Source organism: Lytechinus variegatus, chromosome 7, assembly GCF_018143015.1.
Source record: "Lytechinus variegatus isolate NC3 chromosome 7, Lvar_3.0, whole genome shotgun sequence".
Lineage (NCBI taxonomy): Eukaryota > Metazoa > Echinodermata > Echinoidea > Temnopleuroida > Toxopneustidae > Lytechinus > Lytechinus variegatus.
The window spans coordinates 31869197-31893354 of NC_054746.1; the positions used below are offsets into that span (position 1 = coordinate 31869197).

General features: G+C 33.5%; 1 protein-coding gene across 9 annotated transcripts in view; it reads left to right on the forward strand.

The window, feature by feature from the left end:
* The first annotated feature begins 585 nt into the window (after positions 1 to 585).
* LOC121419028 overlaps positions 586 to 24158 on the forward strand; it is an 87305-nt gene continuing 63732 nt past the window's right edge. For 7 of the 9 annotated variants that reach the window (XM_041613290.1, XM_041613292.1, XM_041613293.1 and 4 more), the window contains exons 1-7: positions 586 to 738; positions 5876 to 5967; positions 6319 to 6428; positions 11373 to 11515; positions 18198 to 18265; positions 20437 to 20534; positions 22773 to 22835. In XM_041613290.1, coding sequence (XP_041469224.1) covers positions 616 to 738; positions 5876 to 5967; positions 6319 to 6428; positions 11373 to 11515; positions 18198 to 18265; positions 20437 to 20534; positions 22773 to 22835 — 697 coding nt within the window. In that variant the 5' untranslated portion in view covers positions 586 to 615. The remainder of the gene's footprint in view (positions 739 to 5875; positions 5968 to 6318; positions 6429 to 11372; positions 11516 to 18197; positions 18266 to 20436; positions 20535 to 22772; positions 22836 to 24158) is intronic. The other 2 variants (XM_041613294.1, XM_041613295.1) reach the window with 1 other exon arrangement.

Here is a 24158-nt window from a genome sequence, read left to right on the forward strand (position 1 = left end):
AGTTAGCATAAAATACCTTCTGTTTTGTAAACTCTGTTTAAAGCAAAAAGTGAACTGCACTTTTGTTTCACACACTGATTCGTGTAGGTGTGCATAGTAGTGTGCTTTACTTTTAGCTATTTCATTTTACTTATAGTTATTCCAGATTTGTTTAATAGAGTGAACTGCATGAGTAAACTTCAAATTGTCTCCTGAAGTAGATCAGAGAAATCTACAATTTTTGTTGTGTTTTGATAATTTTCGCGTAATTATAGATAAATATACACTTGTATTTAACCTTAACAATTACAACAATGTACATGTATATAAAAATGCATTCACAACTTTTTTTTTACATGTACACAATGATGTATAAATAAACTCTTGATCAGAAATCTTCAAATTGTTGGTTCAATTACATGTGTATTCCTCTAACAAGACTTGTTGCAATCCTTGCTTGTAGAGCCATTTTTTGGATGTCCACATCGAAACAGTCATGAACTAATCCAATTGTTTTTTTAATTTCATGAGCCCTTTTATTTTGAAAAAGATGTTCAGCATTAAAGATTAGTATTAATCTACTTTACGTATAAATATACGAAAAATAATTTCAATCTTGATATTTTGTTGTTTCCAATGCAGATTTTCAATGATCTTGGCAGTGAGATATTGGATTCAAGCTTCGATGGATATAATGTCTGTCTGTTTGCCTACGGGCAGACAGGATCTGGAAAGACATTCACCATGATGGGAGATGAGGTAAGAAAATATTGATTGAGGTATTCACACATGCTCTAAGAGAAAAATATAAATATCAATTATAAGAACTTGTTACTGTATGTAAACCTCACAGCATTTATGTCTGCCAGAGCCAGATGAAGTTATTTTAGTTTTGAGCCTGCAACAAGAGTCATGCATAAAAAAAGAATATCTCATAGGTGAGAGTTTTTTCATAAAAAAAAAAAACAGTTGAACTCAACAACATATTCCTTAAAAAGCTTTTGGACCGACTATGATGTTTTTTTCAAATACTTTTGGTGAATTTTTTTTTTACATACTTGCCTCATTTTTTCTATCCAAAAGCCTTTGAACAAATAATGCTTCCCAGTTTTTACTCTTTCCCAAATAAGTCTTTTGTAACCAGAAGTACTAATACATGTAAGTGGGGGAATTATGTAATCCTTATACTGCTGGGAAACTAGTTTTCAGAACTGAAGTGACTTCCCTGGGTAAATATACCTATATTATTATTATTGTTATTAATATCACAGGGTAATATAGATACTAGTATTGTCATAGTTCATATCATGGATATAGTAGGATCCATGTCCAGATTAAGTGTGATGAAAATTTTGCTGTGAAGTATTGAAACAATTTCTGAATATTCTGGAAGAAGGAATTTTTAATTTGGTATCGCATCACTAATTTGACATGAAAAATAAGAATCTGAATTCTCATAGGGTTGTATTTTTTCATGCAACACTTGCTGGATTTTGAAAAAAAGGGAAAATGTTATGATATTAAACAAATAAACAAAGGAATTTAGTTAAATTATCTTACATATTTTGAAGAGTAGGTTCTGGTTAATCCAAAATATATAATCCTGTATTAAATCCAAATTATTTCTCAAAAATAATTGCAAACATTTCAATGATAGTGTGCAAATAATTCCACAGAAGTTATTGTTGTACTCCAGGTGTAGATGAACTATGCTCTGACATGAAGTCTAGCTTGAAACTCTGAGCTCTGAGCTGATCCTTGAAGAAACTGCCAGCTTTTATATATAAATTTCCAATATACTGTAAGCTTTTAGTACTGTCTTTAAGAAGAACATACTGCTTCTTCCTTGAACAGTCCAGATCTACTTGTTTTGAAGACTCTTGAATGACCTCAATTAAATTAACAATGTAAACAACATAGCTAAACATATTGTCCCTATTCCCTGCCAGCAGTCCCTATTGTCCGTCAAGTTCATTGTACATTACAAAAATGCCAAAATTACTCAGCCTTATATTATTTAATATGTGTACATATCAAAGCTTAATTGAAACATTCTGGAATATTCTTATTACGTAATGAATATCCATAATCCTTAGAAAAAAACAAGCTAAATGGATGAATGTAATTTCTCTTTCAAGTAACAATATATTTCCATTCTTTGTTCACAGTTTTATAAACATTTCAAAGCCAAAGAAAATACAGTTACTTATAATTCATATTAAGCCCTTGTGATAAATCACCAAACTAATTTAAAAATAAATGATGTTGATAGATTCATTAATAGGTCTCTGGTGTAAAAAAAATCATTGAACTCTGTCGAGAGTTCACTAAATGCTTTCATTGTGTAGATCTATAGTTTTTATATATATATATATACACTGTATATATATATATCCGAAGATGTCCGATAATATCTGTAACTGTAGCCATCTCACGAGATCTTGATATCTCGTTAAGCGTCCTAATTACAATCTCATATGGGATGAAGGGCCGGAGAACCTGCGTTGCCTAGCGATCGGATCTTTTAACTCATCCATGGATGGCAATATCTCATCATCTGTGCGGTTAAGAATTAGCTCTAATCATCCTCTAAGTTCATTTTCTGGATGTTGCGCACCAGGCCGTGTCGGATGTTGAGAAGGGATGCAGGGAGATTACTGGTACAGTGTGAGGTATCTTTAGCAGTTGCAAGATAAAAGTTATGGAAATTGACATAACTAATTTCTCAAAATAACCACATTGTAATCTTTTAAGATTCAAGATTATTTTATTGGTCTATGAAAGCAAGCATAGTAGCATACAAAGAAATTTAGTTTCCAGTGGCTTTGAAATAAATACACAAAGATGAAAAATACAATATATCGTAATAACTATCATAATCTTTTGTCAACTTTGGTTGGTAGTCATCATAATTCATCATAAGTTACAATTAACCAGAGCTTTACAACTACTTTAAGAACTACAGTGCGTATCAAAAAAAAGTTTACACTTAGAAAAAATCCTGTAAAATTATATTTTTGTAATATCCTGACGATTTTTCCAAATTTTAGCATTGGTACAGATCCATTTAAGCAAATGACGATATAACTGTCGAAAAATATTTCCGCTTGAGTGAGCACCACTTACTTTTGAAAAGTTGGTGAAAAATGATTTGCGCAGAACTTTGAAATAGTTATGCGAAAAAAAGTAGACCTTAATCATGAAGAACACATGGAAATTAGTTAGTAAAATTGATTTGAAGATATCTTTTACCTTTTTAAACTTGTTTCCTTGCCCAAACACTTCAAGGAGTGCATTGCGCCCCACCCCACTCCCCCACACACCGAGTCCATCGTAACAATATTTGCTTTACACTGAGCTGTGATTTACAGGAAATGGCTTAGGCTTGATTTTTCATTTTGTTAATCATTGCCAAGCTTGGGAAAAGTGTGGAGAAACAAGTATTAAATGAAAAATGAAATGTAAGCCAACTTTAATGATAAAAACTAGTGAAAAATGCTGGAGATATCTGATATAAACTTTTGTTCAGATTCAGTTATGTCCTCAGATCCAGCTGGCACAAAAAGGGTAAAGGTTGTGCTTACTAAGTGTTGAAATTTCAAATTTGGGTGGCAAAATTATTACAAAATGCTTGAATGTATCCATTTTATGTCAATTGGCTAAAAGTGCTAGGGAAATTTATGAGAAATGCTTCGCAGGGTAATTTTGATTTCGCCCTTTCCCCTTGACACAGCATGAAAACAAGCATTTCTGCGCAAACAGATTTCTGCGAGCTTTACAAAAATGAACAGTGCTCACTCAAGTGTAACATTCTGTCAAAATTTTTTATTTCATTGGATAGATGAGACCCAAACCCATAATTATATGTGAAAAAATTACCCACATGTTGCATATTTGTTAATTCCCATGGCTTTTTCAAAGTGTAAACTTTTTTTTGATACGCACTGTATAGTCTTTAAAGACAATAAAAACAACGTTTTGTATTTGTCTTCAATATTTAGCATACAAATATTAAGCCTCAATATGCCAAATCAAAATAAAGGATAAGACATTAAAATGTGGATGGGAAATGACCAGGGGCTGTTACCGAAAGCATTAGCTGAATATATTCCTTTGCTAATTGAATGAGTTCCTTATAACTGTAACTGATTTTTTACAACTCACTTACTGAAAAAAAATCATATTTAAACTATAGCTGATGGGAATTCTAATGATTGATGATCTGACTTAGCACTTAAAATATTTCATTCTTTCAAGTATCATGCATTACTTATGCATGATACAATTCATGAAATATCTACAAAATTACAAATATAAACCCAGTAATATAGAGAGCAGGAAGTCATACAATAAAATTGGCAGTTACTATGTTAGATTGCTATTGAAAAATTGAGTTTAATTTGTTATGTATCATTTATCATAAATGTATCATTTATGATGATGTAGAAAAATGTTTTTGTCCTTATAATTCAAGTCGTATTCATTTCCAAAAAAAAAATAATTGCAGAGTATCATAGACCAAGTAACTTTATTTCTTTGAGGAAAAAAAATCACACGCTTCTATCCCAACCACATCGGCACTTCCTGCTGAAACACCCCTCAACACCCATGTTGAAAATGAACAGTTGTGAAAACTGACATCTGTCTGTGTCTTGTTCCTTGGGGGCGATATTATTAACGGCTGCGTTTCCCATCGGCTGAATGCCTATTAGTGCTGCTTTCCCCCTTCAGAACAAAAAATACATTGCTTTGTGTGCACAGTAATTGAGATATGATGTTCATGGTCACGATAATGCAAAGGTATTGATTTTCCATCCTTGGAATTTTCTCTTAATTTGATTAGTGGTATGGAGTTCCTTTGTGGCCAAAAGGGTTTTCAAATGCATGCTCTTTGTAGCAAAGATGTTGCATAGAGTAGTGATTGAAGAATATAGGTCTGCAACATTTCTGGATATCCCTTTTAATCAGAGATACACTGTACAAATGTTGGAGAAAAAAAAGGACAAATAGCAGAGAAAATGTGCTCTTCTCTTTAAATTTAGGTTTACCTCTTCCCCCAACCCCACCCGAGTAGTGCCCTCTCTTTGTAATGTATTTAAAAAAGGCTCTTTGAACACTTACAAATTTAGTGATTGCATACATGTATGTTGGACAGCTACAAACAATGGAAATTACAAATAAATTGGCCAAAAATGGCAATTATCACAGCAAGAGTTAAAAATTAAGTAAGTATAAGACGGGCTAATTGAGACTGCTCTCATCTTTAGTTTCCAGTGAAATGTAGAATAATATGATATATGTATATAATTTGAATATCTTTAGTGAAGGTATAATGCACCATAATTCACATCGATATTACCATTACTTTAGCATACAGTGTATTTCAGATTACGTTTGTTTTAATCAGTGAGATAAGGAATATTTACCAAGCAGACCCATTTTATATTTGTTGAGTAAATAATAGAGATCTTTGCTCTTCTATGGTTCAGGTACATACATGTACGTGTATGTATGTCATTCTCAATGACACATATTCATATAGGTGTATTTGAGTTAAATCATGTATTATTAAATCATTGATGAATTATTGGCAGCCAAATATGGGAACTCTGTTTGTTATTGTGGTACTAACAAAATATATCTGTGCTCCTTATACATGATGGAAGTGTTTTTACACTATAGATTTAAGAACATTTTCTGTCACTCTGCGGAAATAAAAAACCATGTTGCCTAAATATGGTAGGCCTACATGTAATATAGTGGAATGTCATCTCAAGGCATTTATCTACCTTTACCACTCTCCACCCGGGTTTAGTGGATTGTTACCCAGCATAGGAAGAAACTCCTTGAATATATTGTAATTATGAAACTAATATTGTTTTTCTTGTTGTTTAAGGCGGATCAAGGAGTCATCCCTAGACTGTGCGAGAGTCTTCTTGAGAGGGTTAGTAGCTATGAGGAGGATGTCACCTTTAAAGTGGAAGTCAGGTAAAATTACTTCTTTAACATTTGATTTGATATTGATCAATCTATGCATTTATACCTCTTACATGTATCTCTTCAGATTCTACAATTTGATAAGAAATTGTGCATCTGTTTTGATCTCCATTACTGGTGATCAAAACTCTATCAGTGTTTACATTGATTCAAAGAAATCTATTTATTTACTTTTCTCCTTTCTGCTTGTCTTTTTTCATATGTATTTTATTCATTTTCTTTAGAATTTACAATCTGATTATTTGCTTTTTTTAATACAACTATAACAAATCTATTTTGATCTTCATTGCTGATAATTAACACACCAATGCTTTTTTTTTGGTATTTTCTTTTCTTTCTCAGTTTTCTAGAGATCTACAATGAGAGGGTACGAGATCTGCTGGCTCCACCCAACAAGGCCAAGTACTCACTCAAAGTACGGGAACATCCTAAAGATGGACCATATGTACAAGGTAAATAAATAAGAAGATTAAACTGTATGTAATTTTCTACATGTTGTCTTTTTTCTCAAATTCAAAATGAAGTTTTGAATGTGTTATTTTGTAAGCAATGTTCACATGTACATTTTGATCACATAATGACTTTCAAAGCGGTTAAATGGTACATTTAGCACTGATGGAAGTTAAATTGAGCATGATGAATGTTAAATTGAGTGAGAGGGATTAGATTAGGCTTAGATTGACTTTGAATCCAGGTGTTCAAAATATTGACCTTGAAATTCCCCTCATCAATTACCCCACTTTTATTTACTATGCAAGACACATCTTCATCAGCGTTAGTTTTCAAAATCTTTTGCTATTCCTGATCAGGCTAACTATCTTCATAAACACAATCTCAAATTTGTAATGAAGATGCTATTATTTTCAGGATTGTGATCTAGAGTCAATAAGGATTTAGTAAGTGCAAAATAGAGCATGACATGTATTTGATTATCTTCCAGCTAATTAGCCAAAGTGAAGATGCACTTGAGTTTTATCTTGATGAAGAGGCATTGGATTGCATACACTAATGTACAGGCCAGTGCTGATATAGAGACAACTGTTTAGACTGTTTTCACTCCACTTTATATTTCCAAAGACCATCACTTTCTTGATTAGCTCTTTTCCCATGGAACATACCTGCCACTTTTTTGCTCCCCCCTCAAGTCAGATCTTCAGTATATTCAAAATAAAACTGATTCATTTAATCATTCCTTTTAATCAAGTTAAAAATTACCTTTGTTAAGTCTTGTATTTTAGTAAGTGCTATTTGAAAGTCCATAAAACTTGTTATTGCTCTTTCTTTCATTGAATTCATTTGATTGGAGGAAAAGATTCTGATATTGTAATAAGCTCTATTTCGGATGCATTTACATGCAGAGCGTAGGGGGTCACTGGCAATGCCTTCTTGTAGCATTCCCAGCATATACAATATCAGAGTACCTGAAATGAATAAGGCTTGTCTTTCCTCCTGGATGCTCAGGTTTCTGCTCCAGCTTGAGAAATGTTTATGACCAAAACAAGCATACCCTTCTTGGCAAGGATTGGGTAGAGCTTGAGTGAATGGAAAGCTGATATGAAGCAATAAGCTTATTATGTCATTCCTGATGATGTAAATCTCTGCTGGATTTTTCTTTGGTTTGGTATTGACTAGCATGAAGGGGAATGACCATTTTTTTTTCATTTTGGCTGCAGAAAACTACTTGTATGCCAACTGATACAATTGTTGTAGTAAATCAATGTATCTTCAATATATAGATTAGTGGTTTTACTTCTATAAACAAGTATTAGTTTATGCATGTTAGATGGGGGGGGGGGGCCAAATGAAAATCGAATGATTACAGGTAGTTCCAAAGAAAGTTGGTGTTCTCCTATTTATTGTTTCTTATCTACAAGATTGGCCATCTAGACATATCTTACTGCAAAGGAAGTATTTCCATGTTTGTAAATAAGCAAATTATTGAGTGTTGCAAAAGCTGTTTTACAATCAAATGCAAGTTAAGTTTAACATGTACACCTGATTGATCAATTTGACCTAAAGCAAATCAATTAAGCAGGCCAGCAATTAATCACAATTTTTGTAATCAAATTAATATATTGTGACTGATTTATTGTGTTTGAATGTTAAGTTTGATTTGAAAATTTATAACTCAATGATCAATTTAACATATAGAAAGCAATTCATACTTAATAAAAGTATGAATTATACTTAAGTATACTTATTACACTTTACAAACTAAATTTGATTGGCCACTTTTTGTACTTTACTAGAATTACAAGTAAGATTCATGAACATAGATCTAGGTTTATATGTCTTATCAAATCTCATTTATTTCTATAACCCTTCCCCCTTAGATTTAAAATGAGTAAAGAAAAAGTGCAGGATTTTATTTTTTTTACTTGAGCTGCAGTTCCTTCCCTTCATAGTGCTCCCTTTTTTCAAATTGAGCAGTGCATTTTCCAAATCAAAGCAGCAAAATATATGTTTAATTTGACATGTGCCTGGAGATGTTTAGAAAATTTAACAAGTTGTGATTTATTACACTTTACAAAACTGAATGTGTCAATTGCCTTCTCAGACCTCTTAATATCCCAGTAGCACATTTCTGATTGGCAGTGACCTCAAATGAACTTTTGGTATCAGTTAAGCATTTCATTATTCCTAGTGGATGGGGTATGGAGGTCATTATTACAATAGGCTAATCTAGCCAGACCCTATTGTTCATTACATGTAGATCCATTTTGTTTGTATACAACATACTGTATTATTTGTTATTTATACTGTAAAGTATAGCATGATTTGATGTTAACGTTGAATTTGGTACACATTATAGTTCTTTCAAATTCATGAATGTACATTGATATACAAAAAATGAATGTTTATGAGTGCAATGGACAGAATACTTCATGAGGTGAAAAATGAAATGATCCATTCACTGAGGCGTAGCCGAGTTGAATGGATCATTATTTCATCTTTCACCGAATGAAGTATTCTGTCCATTGCACAAATGAAAAACATTCATTATTTGGTTTATGTGACACATAAAGATTGATTTTTTTTTTCATGTGAAATTTATGAATTTAGATGCAAAACATGCTCATGCAGTGCGAGTTCGGTCTGTTGATTGTTACGTCATTACAACATGCGTATTTATTTGTCCATGAGCTGTCTCGGTGTGCGCGTGCAATGGACAAAATCGTATGGATCCAAAATTGCACAGTTGATGATGTCATTGCAAAATGGGCTGAATGAACGATATCAAACAACCAATCAAATCGCAAGGATCTATCTAGGTGTACTATAATATACTCTGTAGAATTATGCTTTATAGGCCTAGTTTATGTTTTCATTTTATAAAATAAAGAATAATGCACATTAAGACTTCTGAGAAATGAAGAAAAGTTAATTGTAAAATGTAAAATGTATCAATGACATTTGCTAAGTTAAACAAGTTTACAAAAGTAAATATATACCAATGTTAGTTATATGTCCAGTATTATTAAACTGTACATCTTTTGCCAGCTGTATAATCACCTTCAGACAAGACAAATGTGCAGGGGAAATCTCAATGCCTCAGGTCCCACTTTGAGGAGGTGCAAAATGAGGGGAAAAGTAATCCCCTAAAAAAAATCTAAATAAAGAGTACTCTTAAAGATTAATAAACTTAAAAGCAATGAAGTCATAATTTCATCCCTCAGATCCATGCACTGTTTTTCATCAACATGCCACCGCTCCAGATCTGTACATAATTCAGTAGTACATGTATGATGTATTATTTATGGATTGGCTTGCAATATTGATCACCTTTAATGATTAATATGGCATCCTGTAGCTCTAATATAGTGTTTGCCCACCCATAACATACATCCTATAGTGAGATGACATTTGCCTACCCTAGCGCCCCCCAACACAAAGGTTAGTGATTAATTGTACTCTTGATTTTGAATATTGATTGTACATTGTAGTCAATGCAATCATTGTAAAAAAAATTTCTACAATGATTTCTGAGCTTTGTGTTAAGGGACCTAGATGTGCATGCATGTCTTTGGCTTGAAACAGATCTTGATGTCCTCTCGATATGGACATTATAGTACTTACCTCCCATTGAGTTGGAGGTTTGTTGACAAGTCAAGGATGTTTTTAATGAAGGAATGTTAAACATTTATGTGTGTCTGTTGAGTGATCATGTCATTATTTGCTGTTAAGTGTTTGCTTTTGTGACATGTTAGCTACACCAAGCACTGAGTTTGAATCATAAATCTTTATTAATTGACCATTTGAATTGATGTAGAATTACATGAAGATTTGCTCGCTTTCTTATATTTCAACCTATCTTTCCCCGTATGATGAGGCAACTCTACAGTCTATTATTAATGGTTTACAACTCATAGTCAAGCAACTTAAAGCAATAATAATTTGCTACCAGTACCCTCAACTTGTGAAATTTGGAAATCAGTAATCAAATGCAACATTTTACAAAGTTTATTGTTAATTACTGGTGAACAGGTGTATGGATTGATTAACTTCTAGCCATGAAACTTACAAATACAATTCAGCATATGAACTGGGCAAAAAGCTTCTATTAAAGGTCAAAAGCATTTAAAATTAAACATCTGGAACCAGTATTTTTTATTTTTTAATAATCATTTTTGAAAATGTTAGAATGGGACGTTGAATATCCCACTTTTGAAAACTTGAAAGCGTGATGTTTTGAAGAGGACTGGGGAAGTGTTTAGACTAGACTATAACCTTGGCCTTTACAATGTAAGTGCTATTCCAGAGGGACTATTCTTTGTCCATTCCTGTCACTTCACAGCTAAGCCCTGGCTTAGGGCTCTATTTATTCTAGCACATATGGGACTATGGAGAAATATGTCTTTACCCAATGAGAGATTTCAAAGCATTTTTTTTTACCTGTTACACTGTGTGTTTGAGAGTTTCAAACTTTGGTTGCTAGGATAGATGTCATTGAGTTCAGATATTCGTCCTTGGTATTAATGGATTACCTTACAAATCTAAAGAAATAAGTGATGTATAATTTTACAAAATTAACTTTGATTTATAAGCATATTTTCTTCTCCTGACATTGTAGTGTGTAACATTTATCTATGAATTTGATTAATGAAAGTATTTAAGCCCATAACATGGAAAAAAATTATTTCAGTTTAATTCACATGTTCCTTCCCAGAGGTCTTCTCATCCTACTTGAAATTTGCAGTATGTAGCTGGTACATTTCATGCTCCACACAAATAAAACAATTTCATTTGAATTAATTGAGGTTTCCAATATGATTCTATCTAGGAATACATCATGAAATATTTCAATTCAGTTATTGAATATGAAACATTTATTAATTTGAGGAATTACATACACTAACTTGCTCATCAATCTACAACAAAACTTCTTCCTACTTTAGATCTATCCCATCATCTGGTGTCAGACTACGCGCAGGTGCTTTCACTAATGCATGATGGGAATCTCCAGCGGACCACAGCGGCGACCCATATGCACGAGCTGAGCAGTCGATCACACGCCATCTTCACCATCACGTTCATACAGGTTCGTTAGACTCGGACGGAAGAATTAATTAACCTTTAAAATGCATTTCAATGGGAAAAACAAAAGATTTTTTTAAACAATGCATTATAGAAGAGAAGAAAAGTTAAAAGTACAAGACTGAGTCATTACCAACTGTTTTCATAGAATGTCTGTAAAATAATTAAGAGCTCATGACTCATAAATTTATGAAGAATAAGAGCTGAGCATTTTCAAAGGTTATAAGGATGGAAAATGAATTACTAATACGAAGAGACGTGTGTTCCCAGAAAACTGACATACAATTTATGGCATTAGATACATATCGACTGCAATTGCAATCTTGATTTGAATTAGTTTAGTAATTAATTAATCAGTATTGAGCCAGAGATAATTGGCACATGGGTAGATGAAGGTTCCCCTGCAGAAATTTAAGCGTGCCGCTTGCTAGTAACTAGCATGCGACTAGCAGGGCGCTCGCTTAATAAGCGAGTGCATGCTAGCGAACAGTCCCTGCTCGCTAAAAGATCGCTTAACTATTACTCTGCATGCATATCACACGCTTATTAAGCTAGCCGCATGCTAGTTACTAGCATGCCGCAAGCTTGCGCAAGCTAGTCGCACGCTTCCCGCAAGCTTGGAAATTTCTGTAGGGGTTAATTAGTTATAGAATTCAAGTAAAGCTTAGCTTTTGAAGATTATAATGATGGAAAGTTAATTTGCTAATAAAAAGCTTGTGTTCCTTGAAGCCTACTTACATTCTATCTAATAGGTACTAATTGTAAATTATTTTCATTAGATTGAATAATTAATATATTGGTAATGAGCCAGACACAATCTGCACATGGGTAGATGAAGGTCAATTAGGTCATGTAGGAATTTGAAACCTTACCTAGATAAATGTTTTACTGTTATGCTTTCAAAGGAAACCCAGATTTATTGTTGGGAGCTAGAGTTCTTTGCAAGAGGGAAAAACAAAGATATCTGGGGGGGGGGGGGGGTATTGTCATTACTCATTAATGTAAATGCATGGAAGGGGACATCTTCAGATCCAATAAATTTGAGAATATCAGGGTCACTTTGCTCATTTGAACCAAAGCTTGTTACTCAAAAGCCAATTGTGTACTTGCCTAATGATGCAATGGAAGTTTGATTGTATCAACACGAGATGCTACATGTAAGTCATTAATACAGTATAAGCTGATAGGATAAAGTATTTTTTTTTGCAAAAAAGTTTCATTTATTACCTAAAAAGATCCTTTTTGCAAGGTCTTTTTGTACTTCTCTTTCGTCCCCCCCCCCCCCACTTCCTATTCTCTTTCTCTTATTTCCTCCAGTCGTGCAGGGACCTGGGAAGCGGGGGTGCTGGGGGTGCTGAAGCACCCTCAGAAATTTTCCTGTGGGTGCTCCGTGTATTATTTCCATAGGCAGCACCCCCACGAAATCAGGTTCCCCCTGTATATTTTTTAATATGTCATAATGTACATAATTATCACATCCAAAAATCGCAAATCATTTACATAGTCTTTTACATATTCCAATAACATCTCTCCTATCATGCCTATAACGCGACTCAATCAAGCTCGGCACCCCGATACAGTTTACACCAAAGGTTTACACACTACTCGATAGCAGGGAGAGTCACATGGGTGTGGCTGGACTTGAAACTTCCCGGTTTTATGTCGAATTCAGTGTTTGCGCGCCCGAACGCCCGTGTTTTGTATAAACAATTACAAGTCAGACAATAGAAATCAAATTTCAGTCTTTTTCACCCTGGTCCCATGGTACTGGGAAGCGGGGTTGCAGGGGGGGAGGAGGGCTGGGGTGAAGCACCCCCCCCCAAATTTGGGGGTGCTGCATGTCATTTTCCATAGGCAGCACCTCCTGGAAACCTAGTGGTAGGTATGATAAATGATTAATGTAATGAAAATGAACAACGTTTTGTAGACCCCCCCTTCAGAATTTTCCGACACAGTACTTAAAATTGTGTTTAGATTCACCCTTTTCAGATCGGAATATCAAATATTTTCTGCTCGCGCTTCGCGCTTGCATTATTGATTTAGAATGCCCAGATACTAGGTCTATCTCTAAACACGCGCATGCATGTTTATTCATATACGCAGCTTTTGGGGGTACTCCAGGCTGAAAAATATTTAAAAATATGAAATACTTTTTATCAAAATGAATAAATTTTATGCAAATCTGATAACAAATAGTTCAGTTATTTTTTTTTTTATTCTAAATTTCAGCAATATTTTATGAAAATGGTGATATGCATGTCATCATGAATATTTAAAAGGTGGGTTGACATGGGCGGAAATCTGTCCCCAAATGTAGGGGGGCCAGGGCCCGGAGAATTTGACAAGCAAAAAAAACACAAAAGGTTATCACCCTAAATGTTAGGTCATTTTAACCCTAACAAAATTTGACAAGCCCCCCCCCCCAAAAAAAAAAAAGGTTTTCACCCGAAATGTAAGGTCATTTAGTCAAAAATACAGGTATTGTTTCGATTGTGAAGTGATGTATTTTTCTCCATAATGAAAGACCCAAAATAGGAGGGGGACATTTGATATTGTGTCCCCCTGTGCCCTCTGGGATTTCAAACCAGGTTTGAAGATGTCACATTCCCACTATCCTGTTTCTTGTGTTATTACATAGAATCAACATTATTTCATTTTTTTTCAAACCAGTCTGAATGATATGTCTCCCTTATAATGAAGTTGCAGCAAAGAATATCTAATTGACTAAATCAGTTGTCAAATCAACTGTTTTTTGGTTCTTGAAGGGAAAATATTGAATAAACCTAATTCTATATAATGAAATACAGAAGGACAAGTGGGGATATGACATCATCAGTTTGCTCATTGGATATTAATGAAGACATGCTTAAAACTGTTTCACCAGAATAATGCTAATCTTTAAAATACAATAACTTTGATTTCCTTGTCGGATTTTGATAAAATCTTTATTCTTATCAATTCATCAATTGTATATAGTTATATACCTATTCTGTTCATGATTAGAAAAGTGTTTAAGATGTCCTGTTTTTAGTTTTGAAATCTCATTTTATTTCCGCTCGCGCTTCGCGCTCGCATCAATTGTATAGTTATATACCTATCCTCTTCATGATTAGAAAAGTGCTTTTGTTTCCGCTCGCATCAATTTTATAGTTACTTACCTATCCTCTTCATGATTAGAAAAGTGCTTAGAATTTTTTTGGTCTAAAATCTCAATTTTGTTTCCATCAATTGTATAGTTATATTCCTATCCTCTTAATGATTAGGAAAGTGCTTAGAATGTCTCTTTTTTGGTCTGAAATCTCAATTTTGTTTATGCTCGCGCTTCGCCCCAATTGTATAGTTCTATACCTATCCTGTTCATGATTAGAAACGTGCTTAAGATGTCCCTTTTATAGGTCTGAAATCTCATTTTTATTTCTGCTCGCGCTTCGCGCTCGCATCAGTTGTATAGTCATATACCTATCCTCTTCATAATTAGAAAAGTGCTTAGAATGTCTCGGGGTTTTTTGGTCTGAAATCTCAATTTTGTTCCCGCTTGTGCTTCGCAATCGCATCAAATGTATAGTTATATATCTATCCTGATCATGATTACAAAAAGTGTTTAAAATGTCCAGTATTTAGGTCGGAATGTCAAATTTTTCAGCTCGCGCTTCGCGCTCGCATTATTTCATTGTTGATGGGTAACTGCAAACAGTCCTTGTAACACGTCCCTTTCGATCAGGCCAGAGCGTATATGAAAAATATCTGCTCGCGCTGATCACGTTCGCAGTTATTATTTGTTACAAACGCATCTTGTTCAGGACCACAAACATTTCTCAAAATGTTCAATTTTCAGGACAAAACACCTAATTTCCCCCCCCCCCAAAAAAGCTCGCGCTTCGCGCTCGAGTTCTCTTATTATATATCTATGTTCTTTTATAAGAAGAAAGATAAGAAATAACTGTTATTGTCATATACATATATATAGTATTCAACCTAGTCAATCTATATATATATATGTGTGTGTGTAATTATGGAAAACTCAATGGTGTCCCCCCACCGTTGAGGAGAGATTTCAGCACCCCCACTGAAAAAATCGTTCCCAGGTCCCTGCAGTCGTGCCTTTTTAATTTCCTCCTCATTTTCTTTAGTAATTTATAGATATTGCTTAACAAACTTCTAAACCAATTCCCAAAATCAACCATGCATAAGTTTTACTTTAATATAAAATCCAACTATGTGGAATAGTCTCCCCACTACATATCGCTCATTACAAAATTTTATTAAAAAACAAAATATGTTTATTTTCCATCTAATAATTATCCTCTTTGAATATTGTAAATTGAAAGCACTGGGAGAGCAAAATTACTCTTTGTGTTTTACTTTGTGGGCAGGTGCTGTATAAATGCCACAATGTATGTACCGGTATATAAGTTTATCAGTGACACCACTAAATTCTAACCATGACGTTGTTCATGCATGCATTTATGCTCCTTTTGAAATTATTTATGAGAAAAGTGCAAGTAAGTCTAACTTTACACGTAGGTGACTGTCTCCTCCACTGGCCTCAAATTAGTTGTCCGATCGGGGGTATAAGACAGCGGGTCTTTGATATTGGATTATTAATGGAAGCAGCATCCGAGAGGATAAATGAGGGGCTATATGAGAATGAATAATGATATCAATTTTTCACTATGAATTTTCCATGACGACATGCCTTATTTTTAGCATATGACCTCAACCTTGAGTTCGTCAGAATCTTGTAATCCCAGAAATGGTGGCGCTTGTCCTATAAGATGTGAACTTAGTGTTTCAAAATTCTTTCAATCATTTTTTTCTTTTTACTCCAATATATTTTTCTCTTCTTTTTGTCTTGAAAGTAAAGGGAACATCTTAATCCTTGATAGGATTTAATGCTACCCTTGCTTTACATGCAATGTAATATATACTTGTAAGAGCATTCTCTGTGTAATTTTATCAGTCATTGAATGGATTGAACATTCCAAATAGGTTTGAAAGAGGATTATTATGTTTTTAAATTGTTTTTCACCAAGTAAAGTACATTCTCTACACTTGATATAAACTAGAAAATAATTGTTAATCTTATTATATATAATTCTGATGAATAATGGAATATACTTGTTATAAATGGATTCTAATAAGTAATGCCATTACAGTGAGTCAGGGGAGGAGGGATATTTTCTTCACATGTACTTATAACAAGATCTGTTGTGAAAGTAGATTTATTATCAGACTCCTTTTTAATCTAGTACTTTGATAGCCAGAAGGTATATAGGTTCTAAAGTTTTTGTTAAGGTCGCTTGAGAGGAAAGTGCAACAGTGAGAGACACTGAAAATTATTGTAAAATGCAAGAAGGATTTTGAGAAATTTAATTGAATAATGTTTCAAATCAAGATAATTAACATGGCCAACTTTTAGCATATTTAAGCAAGTTTATACAGTAGGTCTTTATCGAAGTATATCACCTGATTGAAAAGTATGTATTCAACTTTAAAAATAAAAGCTAAAAGGGAGTACAATTTTGTAAACAGATTCAAGTGAAACTACAAAATATATCACAGACCTGCCAAGTTTCAATCTTAGTAAATGTCAGAATTGTTATTATTTTTCTGCCATATAGTCTCTCATATTGATTCCATATCTTCCATTGCTTGGGTCTCTTGTGAATCTAACATGATATCAAGATAATAGCCCTTTGCAATTAGTGTCTGAGCATGCACATGTTAACACCTTTCATACTCTCAATGGTTGATTCATGAACCATGAGTGTTACGCTTCACATGAATGACTTTGATTGAATGTAACATGTGGACCTTTATCTTTAGCTCCCCATACCACATGTTATCCAATATCTATTCTTTCCACAGGTATATTGATAGTGTTTTATTTAAGAGCTGTCTTCATGAAAGCAACCTACCATATCTAATTGAATAATGTCCCTTATAAAATCCAGTAAATCAGAACATAAAGAGTAATGCGAATCATGTCTCACGTAAGATAAGCTATCCATTTAGCTATCTGAAACGGCCATCAGAGCTCAGATTCATAAAGTAAATTACTGAAATCCTTGGGTAATGATTGACCGATATGTACTGACTCTGTGGTAACTCATTAAATATCAATTTCATATAGCTGTATACAACTGTACATAGGTGATCAATCAGATTCTCGTATCATTTTATTCCCATCAGCAGCTGTTGATTTAGAAGGATTAAAAAAGTTTCCTGTTGACAAGCATCTTAACACAAAGTTTATCATTTGTCTTTAATTTTATAATTGAATGCAGCAAATCAAATGGAATTGAATGTGGTATTGGCAAAATTTGAGAAAAAACGATGACCTTAAAATTAAAAGGACATAAGGATATTAGGGTTATAAAATATTCATTTATACTTTGTTGAATGCAGGGATACATGTATTTAAGGTGTGTCATTTTGCACCTGAGAACATATTTCGACCATGTATTAACCTTGAAGTAATGTGTGAACATCTTTATAAAACACTCCTTTGTCCCAGATACTTTTTATTGTAGCATATTTGATGACCTTTGATCCAAATTTCGGTTATTTGCTTTTAACATTAAAGTGTAAGTACATTATTACTGTTTTTTAAGTGTCTTTAGGTGATGATTCTTAAAGAAAGATGTTTTATATTTTGTCTTTTATTGTTCGTCTCTATGTTATAGGCTAAGATGTCTCATGGGATTCCAAGTGAGATAGTGAGTAAGATCAACCTGGTGGATTTAGCTGGAAGGTAAGGATATCAACCCATTATACTGCTCTACATTGACAACAAGAAGCAAGTAACAAAAGTGTAATCTCATGTAAAGGAGCAAAATGTGTTTTTCGACACCAATACATTAGAATGATGGTGGAGCAGCTATGAAATTGGCCCAGGATAAGAACTTTATTTGTTTAGTGTAAACATCAGAGGAAGTGTGATATGCTCAAACAAATGCAAAATAAAACAAACATAATAAAGAACAGCTACATATTTTCATAGTTTCATGACTGGCACTGTGGATTACTGTACAATATCAGGATATGGCTTAATATTAATCCATTGATACATGCATTGGATGGAGCACACTTTTGGAATAGCGTAAACATGTTTGAATTCCTATGCTATAAAGATAAAGATAAAGATGCAGCATGGCACCTGATTGAACAATAAATTATAAGACGGGTATTTGTGCTTGGTCTATTATGATATAACGTAGGCACTTAACACCACAAAAGGTGTACATTATAGCTATTAAGTATGAATGAAATTCATGCTTGGTGGAGCATGATTGTACTCCCGTGAATGGGGAGGCAGTCTGGCATGAAGTGCATGAAGAATGATGTATATTGAGACAACTTCATCCAAGGTCGCGGTACATGCTCTTATTCTAATGATATGTCTGTCTAGATATTTGGTACATAAAGTCTATTATTATCTATAGGATACTATTATTAAGTCCATCCCAGGAAATGTTCTTATAATTAATAGAATATTGCATGAAATATGAAAATTGTAAGATGTTAAAATATGATCATTGTCAAGGCAACTTTGATTATGTTCTGACAGAAACCAAGATTGAGACATTTTATTTTTGTGACTTTAAAGATCTACCCACTCGCATCTTGAATAACAATATGATATGATAATATATCCCATGGGAACTAAATATCTACATCCCTGGATGCTCATCTACTTTTGAAAGCATTGCATTTGATAAATGCCTCTGTTCATTGTCACAAAAATGCTGCCTGAATAAATATCGAATATGAAGTCAGTCTACACACAAAATATTCTTTTTATTGCTCTTGCACAGTGTTATTTTAGGGACTAGATACCAAATGTTTTGATGTTGACTTTTTTCCTTTTTGTCCATATAACCTTGCATGCTCTCATTATATCGGTCTGCATAGATAATGAATGCTTGTGCAATTTCTTCAGCTTTTATGTTTGGTAAAAAAAAAAAACCCATGTATTATCGGTGCTGTAGAAGTTGAAACATAGTGCCAAATTCAATGTCTCCAAATGTGGAAGTGCATTATATTAAAGCTTGAAGCATGACCAGTACCTTCATGTTGGCTCAGTTTAAGGCAGAAATTGATTGGGGATTTAGAAACGAGGTTATGTAATTAGGTCATTGCATGATAGAATTAGTGATGTCGTGTCACACTGATGCAACAGTGCAGTACCGATGTCATATTTGATTGGTTCTGTTCCTGCTATCCTCCATCTTGCTTTATTACTTGTCCTCTTTTGTCTCCTCCCTTCATCCCTCTTCCTTTCCTTCCACTATTCATCTTAAAGGATGTTTCCAATTCAGTACAGTTGAGTTTTGTTGATTTCATATCTCACAAAATATGATACAATGTAACATCCAAGAAGAAAGAATGAACCATTAATGATAAAAATAATATATTACAATAAGAAAGACAATGGGAATAACATTTGAACCTTCCTGATTGGAGACATATATTTTTTAAGTCAAGATAAGAAGGGTAAACTATAAAAAAAAATGTTTTTTACTTTGTCCATATCTCTTCAATAGCTACATGTACATTCTCCCATCTTTCCTTGGTTCTTATCTGCTCATTTCTCATTTTTCGGTCTCTTCTTTTAAAAATCAAAAGTTCATTGCTTTGAAAATTTGTTAATGAATTTCTTCATTTCTGTCACTATCTAGCAGTTTTTTATCTATATCTTGATCACTGTATTTCTCTATTCCCTCTTTTATTTCTTTGTCTCTCACTGTCTAATGTTTTTTTTTCTCTCGCTTTCCCCGTATCTTATTTCAATATCTCTTTCTTCATATCTAGTTTCCCCATTGTTTGTCTCTACTCATAAAGGAGTATCAAATGATCTCTTCTTTTTAATGATTCTACCCCATTATGTGTTTACCCAATCTCTATTTCTTCCTTCCTTAATAGTGAACGGGCATCGATCAACACTAGCAAAGACAGATTGCAAGAGGGCGCCAATATCAACAAATCGCTGGTAACCCTGGGCAACTGTATACAAGCACTAGGTAGGTACAAAATTGGCTTTTATTGCCCCAAGAGTCAATATTAGCTTAGGAACTTCAGATTAATTAAACCTAATGGTAAATTATGGTATTGATATCCTTTGCCTACTTTTTGTTTTCAAGATCAACGGAGATTTATTATATTTTTCATAACTGACTTCGCCCTGTTAAAATGAAAGGATGATTTGAGTAGATTTATTGAAACTTTTTAATTACATTTGCAAAATAAGTACAATTACACGAGTACTATTACAGCATTTTTTTGAGAGATAATAATAACTCATATAGCGCATATCACTCATGTAAGATAGTCCTTATGCTCTTAAAGATGTACTTGTATTGAGAGAAAATCTTTCCATGCGCAAATCCACCACTAAAAATTCCATGGAGAAAAAAACCTGGACAGCGGTGTAGCTTTTAATCTCAACCCTTGTGTTTGAAGAGGGATACCTTTGATAATGATTAGGAGAAAAGAAATAGATAATAAAAAAGGTTATGGGAAAATCTGTGGTTCTCTTACAAAATAAACCGAGCTACAATTGTTCACACCTGTAATCACTGGAGTGTAGATTGGTAAATTTTAGAGTGGTTAAACATTGATAATTAAAGGTTAATAGAATCATGAGAAAATGAGGGTAGTTATTTGTCGATATGACAGTACTGGAACAGTGAGAGCAAACATTGTGTTACTTCATCAAATACTACACTCCGATGAGCAAAAGAAAAATGACAATTTAAAATTGGCGGGAAATGGCTCCAATTATACATTCTTCAAATTATGTATGAATTTTTTCCACAACAGTGAAAGCAAATATTGTGTCACTTCAACAAGTAAATTTTATTCTCTGATGAGCAAATGAAAATCACTTTTAGCAGGAAATGGCTCCAATTACCTATCCTTCAAAGGTATTAACTTTTTCTTCAGATATGTAGATTGAGTAAGTGCTCTTCAATAGATGATTGAGTGAGGGAGTGTACTGTAATTAATATATTACTTTGATTTTTAAGTCACAAATCAACAAAAGCTTCTAAAAGTAATTGTTCAGTGGAAAGGTAATTGGATTACCTTTACTACAGATTTTACTGATTACAGATTATTACAGATTTGTTTATGCCCCCGCACGTATAGTTTTCCAAACCAATGATAGTTTTTTGAACCTTCATTAAATATATTATTTTTTGTTAAAGACCCAGACAGGACCCAAAAATGAAATTGTCAAATTATATACCAATCGAAAGCTTATAAGCTACTAAATACAGCAATGTATGCTTTATGCATTTTCACCGCTTCCCAGCTGAGTATTTTGCTTAAGAATATTCCAATTATCGGGCTTCGAACCCGGCTTAGAAAATAGGCTTTATTGTGCTTTTCACCTGCCTCGAGACCGTGACGTCACGTTGTGTAAGAAGCGTCGTTATTCCATAGGTTTGTACACAGAAAAACTGATTTTTTTTTTGCTTTCCAGATAACGCATTTCATTCTCTTCACTTCTATCACAGAGGGATATCACATATATTTTTTCCCACAAGCTTGAATTTATGAAATCTACAGTTTTGAACTAATTTTTGCCATATTTTATTTCCTGCTTATTTGGCGCAGATTTCAATTCTATTTGCATTTAGATAATGTAAAACAACTTTTCCTGACATAGCAATTTAGGCCCAATAAGAGCCAAACAAAGAAATCACAAAAAAGGTAGTGAATACTTGTAGGTTTACATCAATTTGAACAGTGAATAATTTTGAGTGCCATTTTCATCTGAAAACGAAAAAAAAAATGGATTCATAACATGGAAATGGAAGAAAATACCCAATGCTTTTGTACACAAACCTATGGAATCACAACCCTCCAGACACAACGTGACGTCATCATTTCCAGGCGACGTGGGGGTGCTCAATCGAAGCGTACTTTGGAGAAGTTTCTTTTTATTTTTATTTAATATTTGTAAGACATGGAAGGAGATATATGTAATATTTTTGGTATATTTGTATTGTATGAATCATTACCGTTCTTTTGATTTATGTTTGTTTTTACACCGGTCAGGGTCTTTAATGAATATCAAATATTGATTGGTTGAATTCACATTTTTTATTCTGACATAGTATCCTCTACCAGTTTAGTGTTGGAATGATGTGAAGTTATTCAATAAAATTGAAACAAAAATATTAATGCCTTTTAAGGTTGTGAATTGACAGTATTCCACAAGAGTCACCCAACATTACAAATAATATCCCCTACAGGACCTCATGTGGATCTATCCAAATCTCTTCCAGAGAATTGGTTGACATCTAGGCATAAGAGAGGTATTACTGTATTCTTGCATAAAGACAAACATATTACTACTCTCATTATCACATGTACATCCCGCTCCCTTTTTCTAACTTAAATCCTATATTTGTGGTCAACTCAGCCAGTTTTATGACATTCAATCATATGTGACCTGATCCAGCAAATATGGGCAACTGTCAGCAAAAGTTCATTTGACATTTTTGCAATCAGAAAAAGAAAAGAATTATTTTACCATTGTGAAGTCCATAGCAAAAGTATGAATAATTAATGTCTCAGAATCATCCCTTACTACAAGTTACAATATGTAGAAGTCAATTTATTTGATGCTGACATTTGCTAAGATGTAGATTTGGTCACATATTGTGTTTATAGTTGTAGCGTCATCATGTTTCTTATTTTACTTTTCTCAGACCAGACCAGTAGAAAATGGAGATTTTCTTTTTAATAAATTCCTCGAATTGTTTTAAAAAATCCTAGATTTGCAAATATACTTTTTTACATTAAAGGAAATCTTTAATTCCTATCATTCTTAAAGTTTAAGGGTCTTAGATTAAAAAAAAAGAATTTCATTGCTAATTTCATGAGTAAATGTCAGTTCCAGGCTAGATATTTTGTTCAGTCCTTTTGCATACATTGCTAAGACCCAAAGTGGTAGAAAGATACTCTACCATTTCTACCAAAAGTCTGCTGGCTTTTATGGCCAGATTCCCACTCCGCATCTTTCATTCCAGCATCCCTTATTGCTTTTTGTAAAGTGAAATGGGAGGATTTGAAATGAAAAGATGCTGTGCAGAATTATAGTTTAAAGGCTAACTTGGTTCTGATTTCTATTAAGGTGCCAAATATGATTTCATGATTAGTATAAAGGTATTGATAAACAGACTTGGATTAATTTGAATCGTAGGACAAATCTATGTGTCTGGTCTGGTTTGGAAATGTAAGAACTTCAGGAAGTCCATATCATACAGAATTCTTTTTATTTCTTCAAAACCTATCATTGACTTTTGAATAGATAGATGAATATCATTCTGTGTGACTGTTATGTATTGGTTTATCTTTAATAGAATCATATTAGATGCATTGAAAACTCTTGCAAAAACTGACAAAGGCCGCATTGCATAAAACTAGCATTCTGGTAATTTTGATATTAATGATAACCCCCATGGAAACCTTGAATTTAACTGAATTCTGAGTCCAATCATTTGATGGAAATTTTAACACTTGGTCCTTTAAACCAAAATAATCACATTTCATTGACCATGGTGTATTTAATTATGGATGGTAGATACATTTAATGATAATTTTTATGCAATGCGGACCTGTGTTTTTTTATGTTT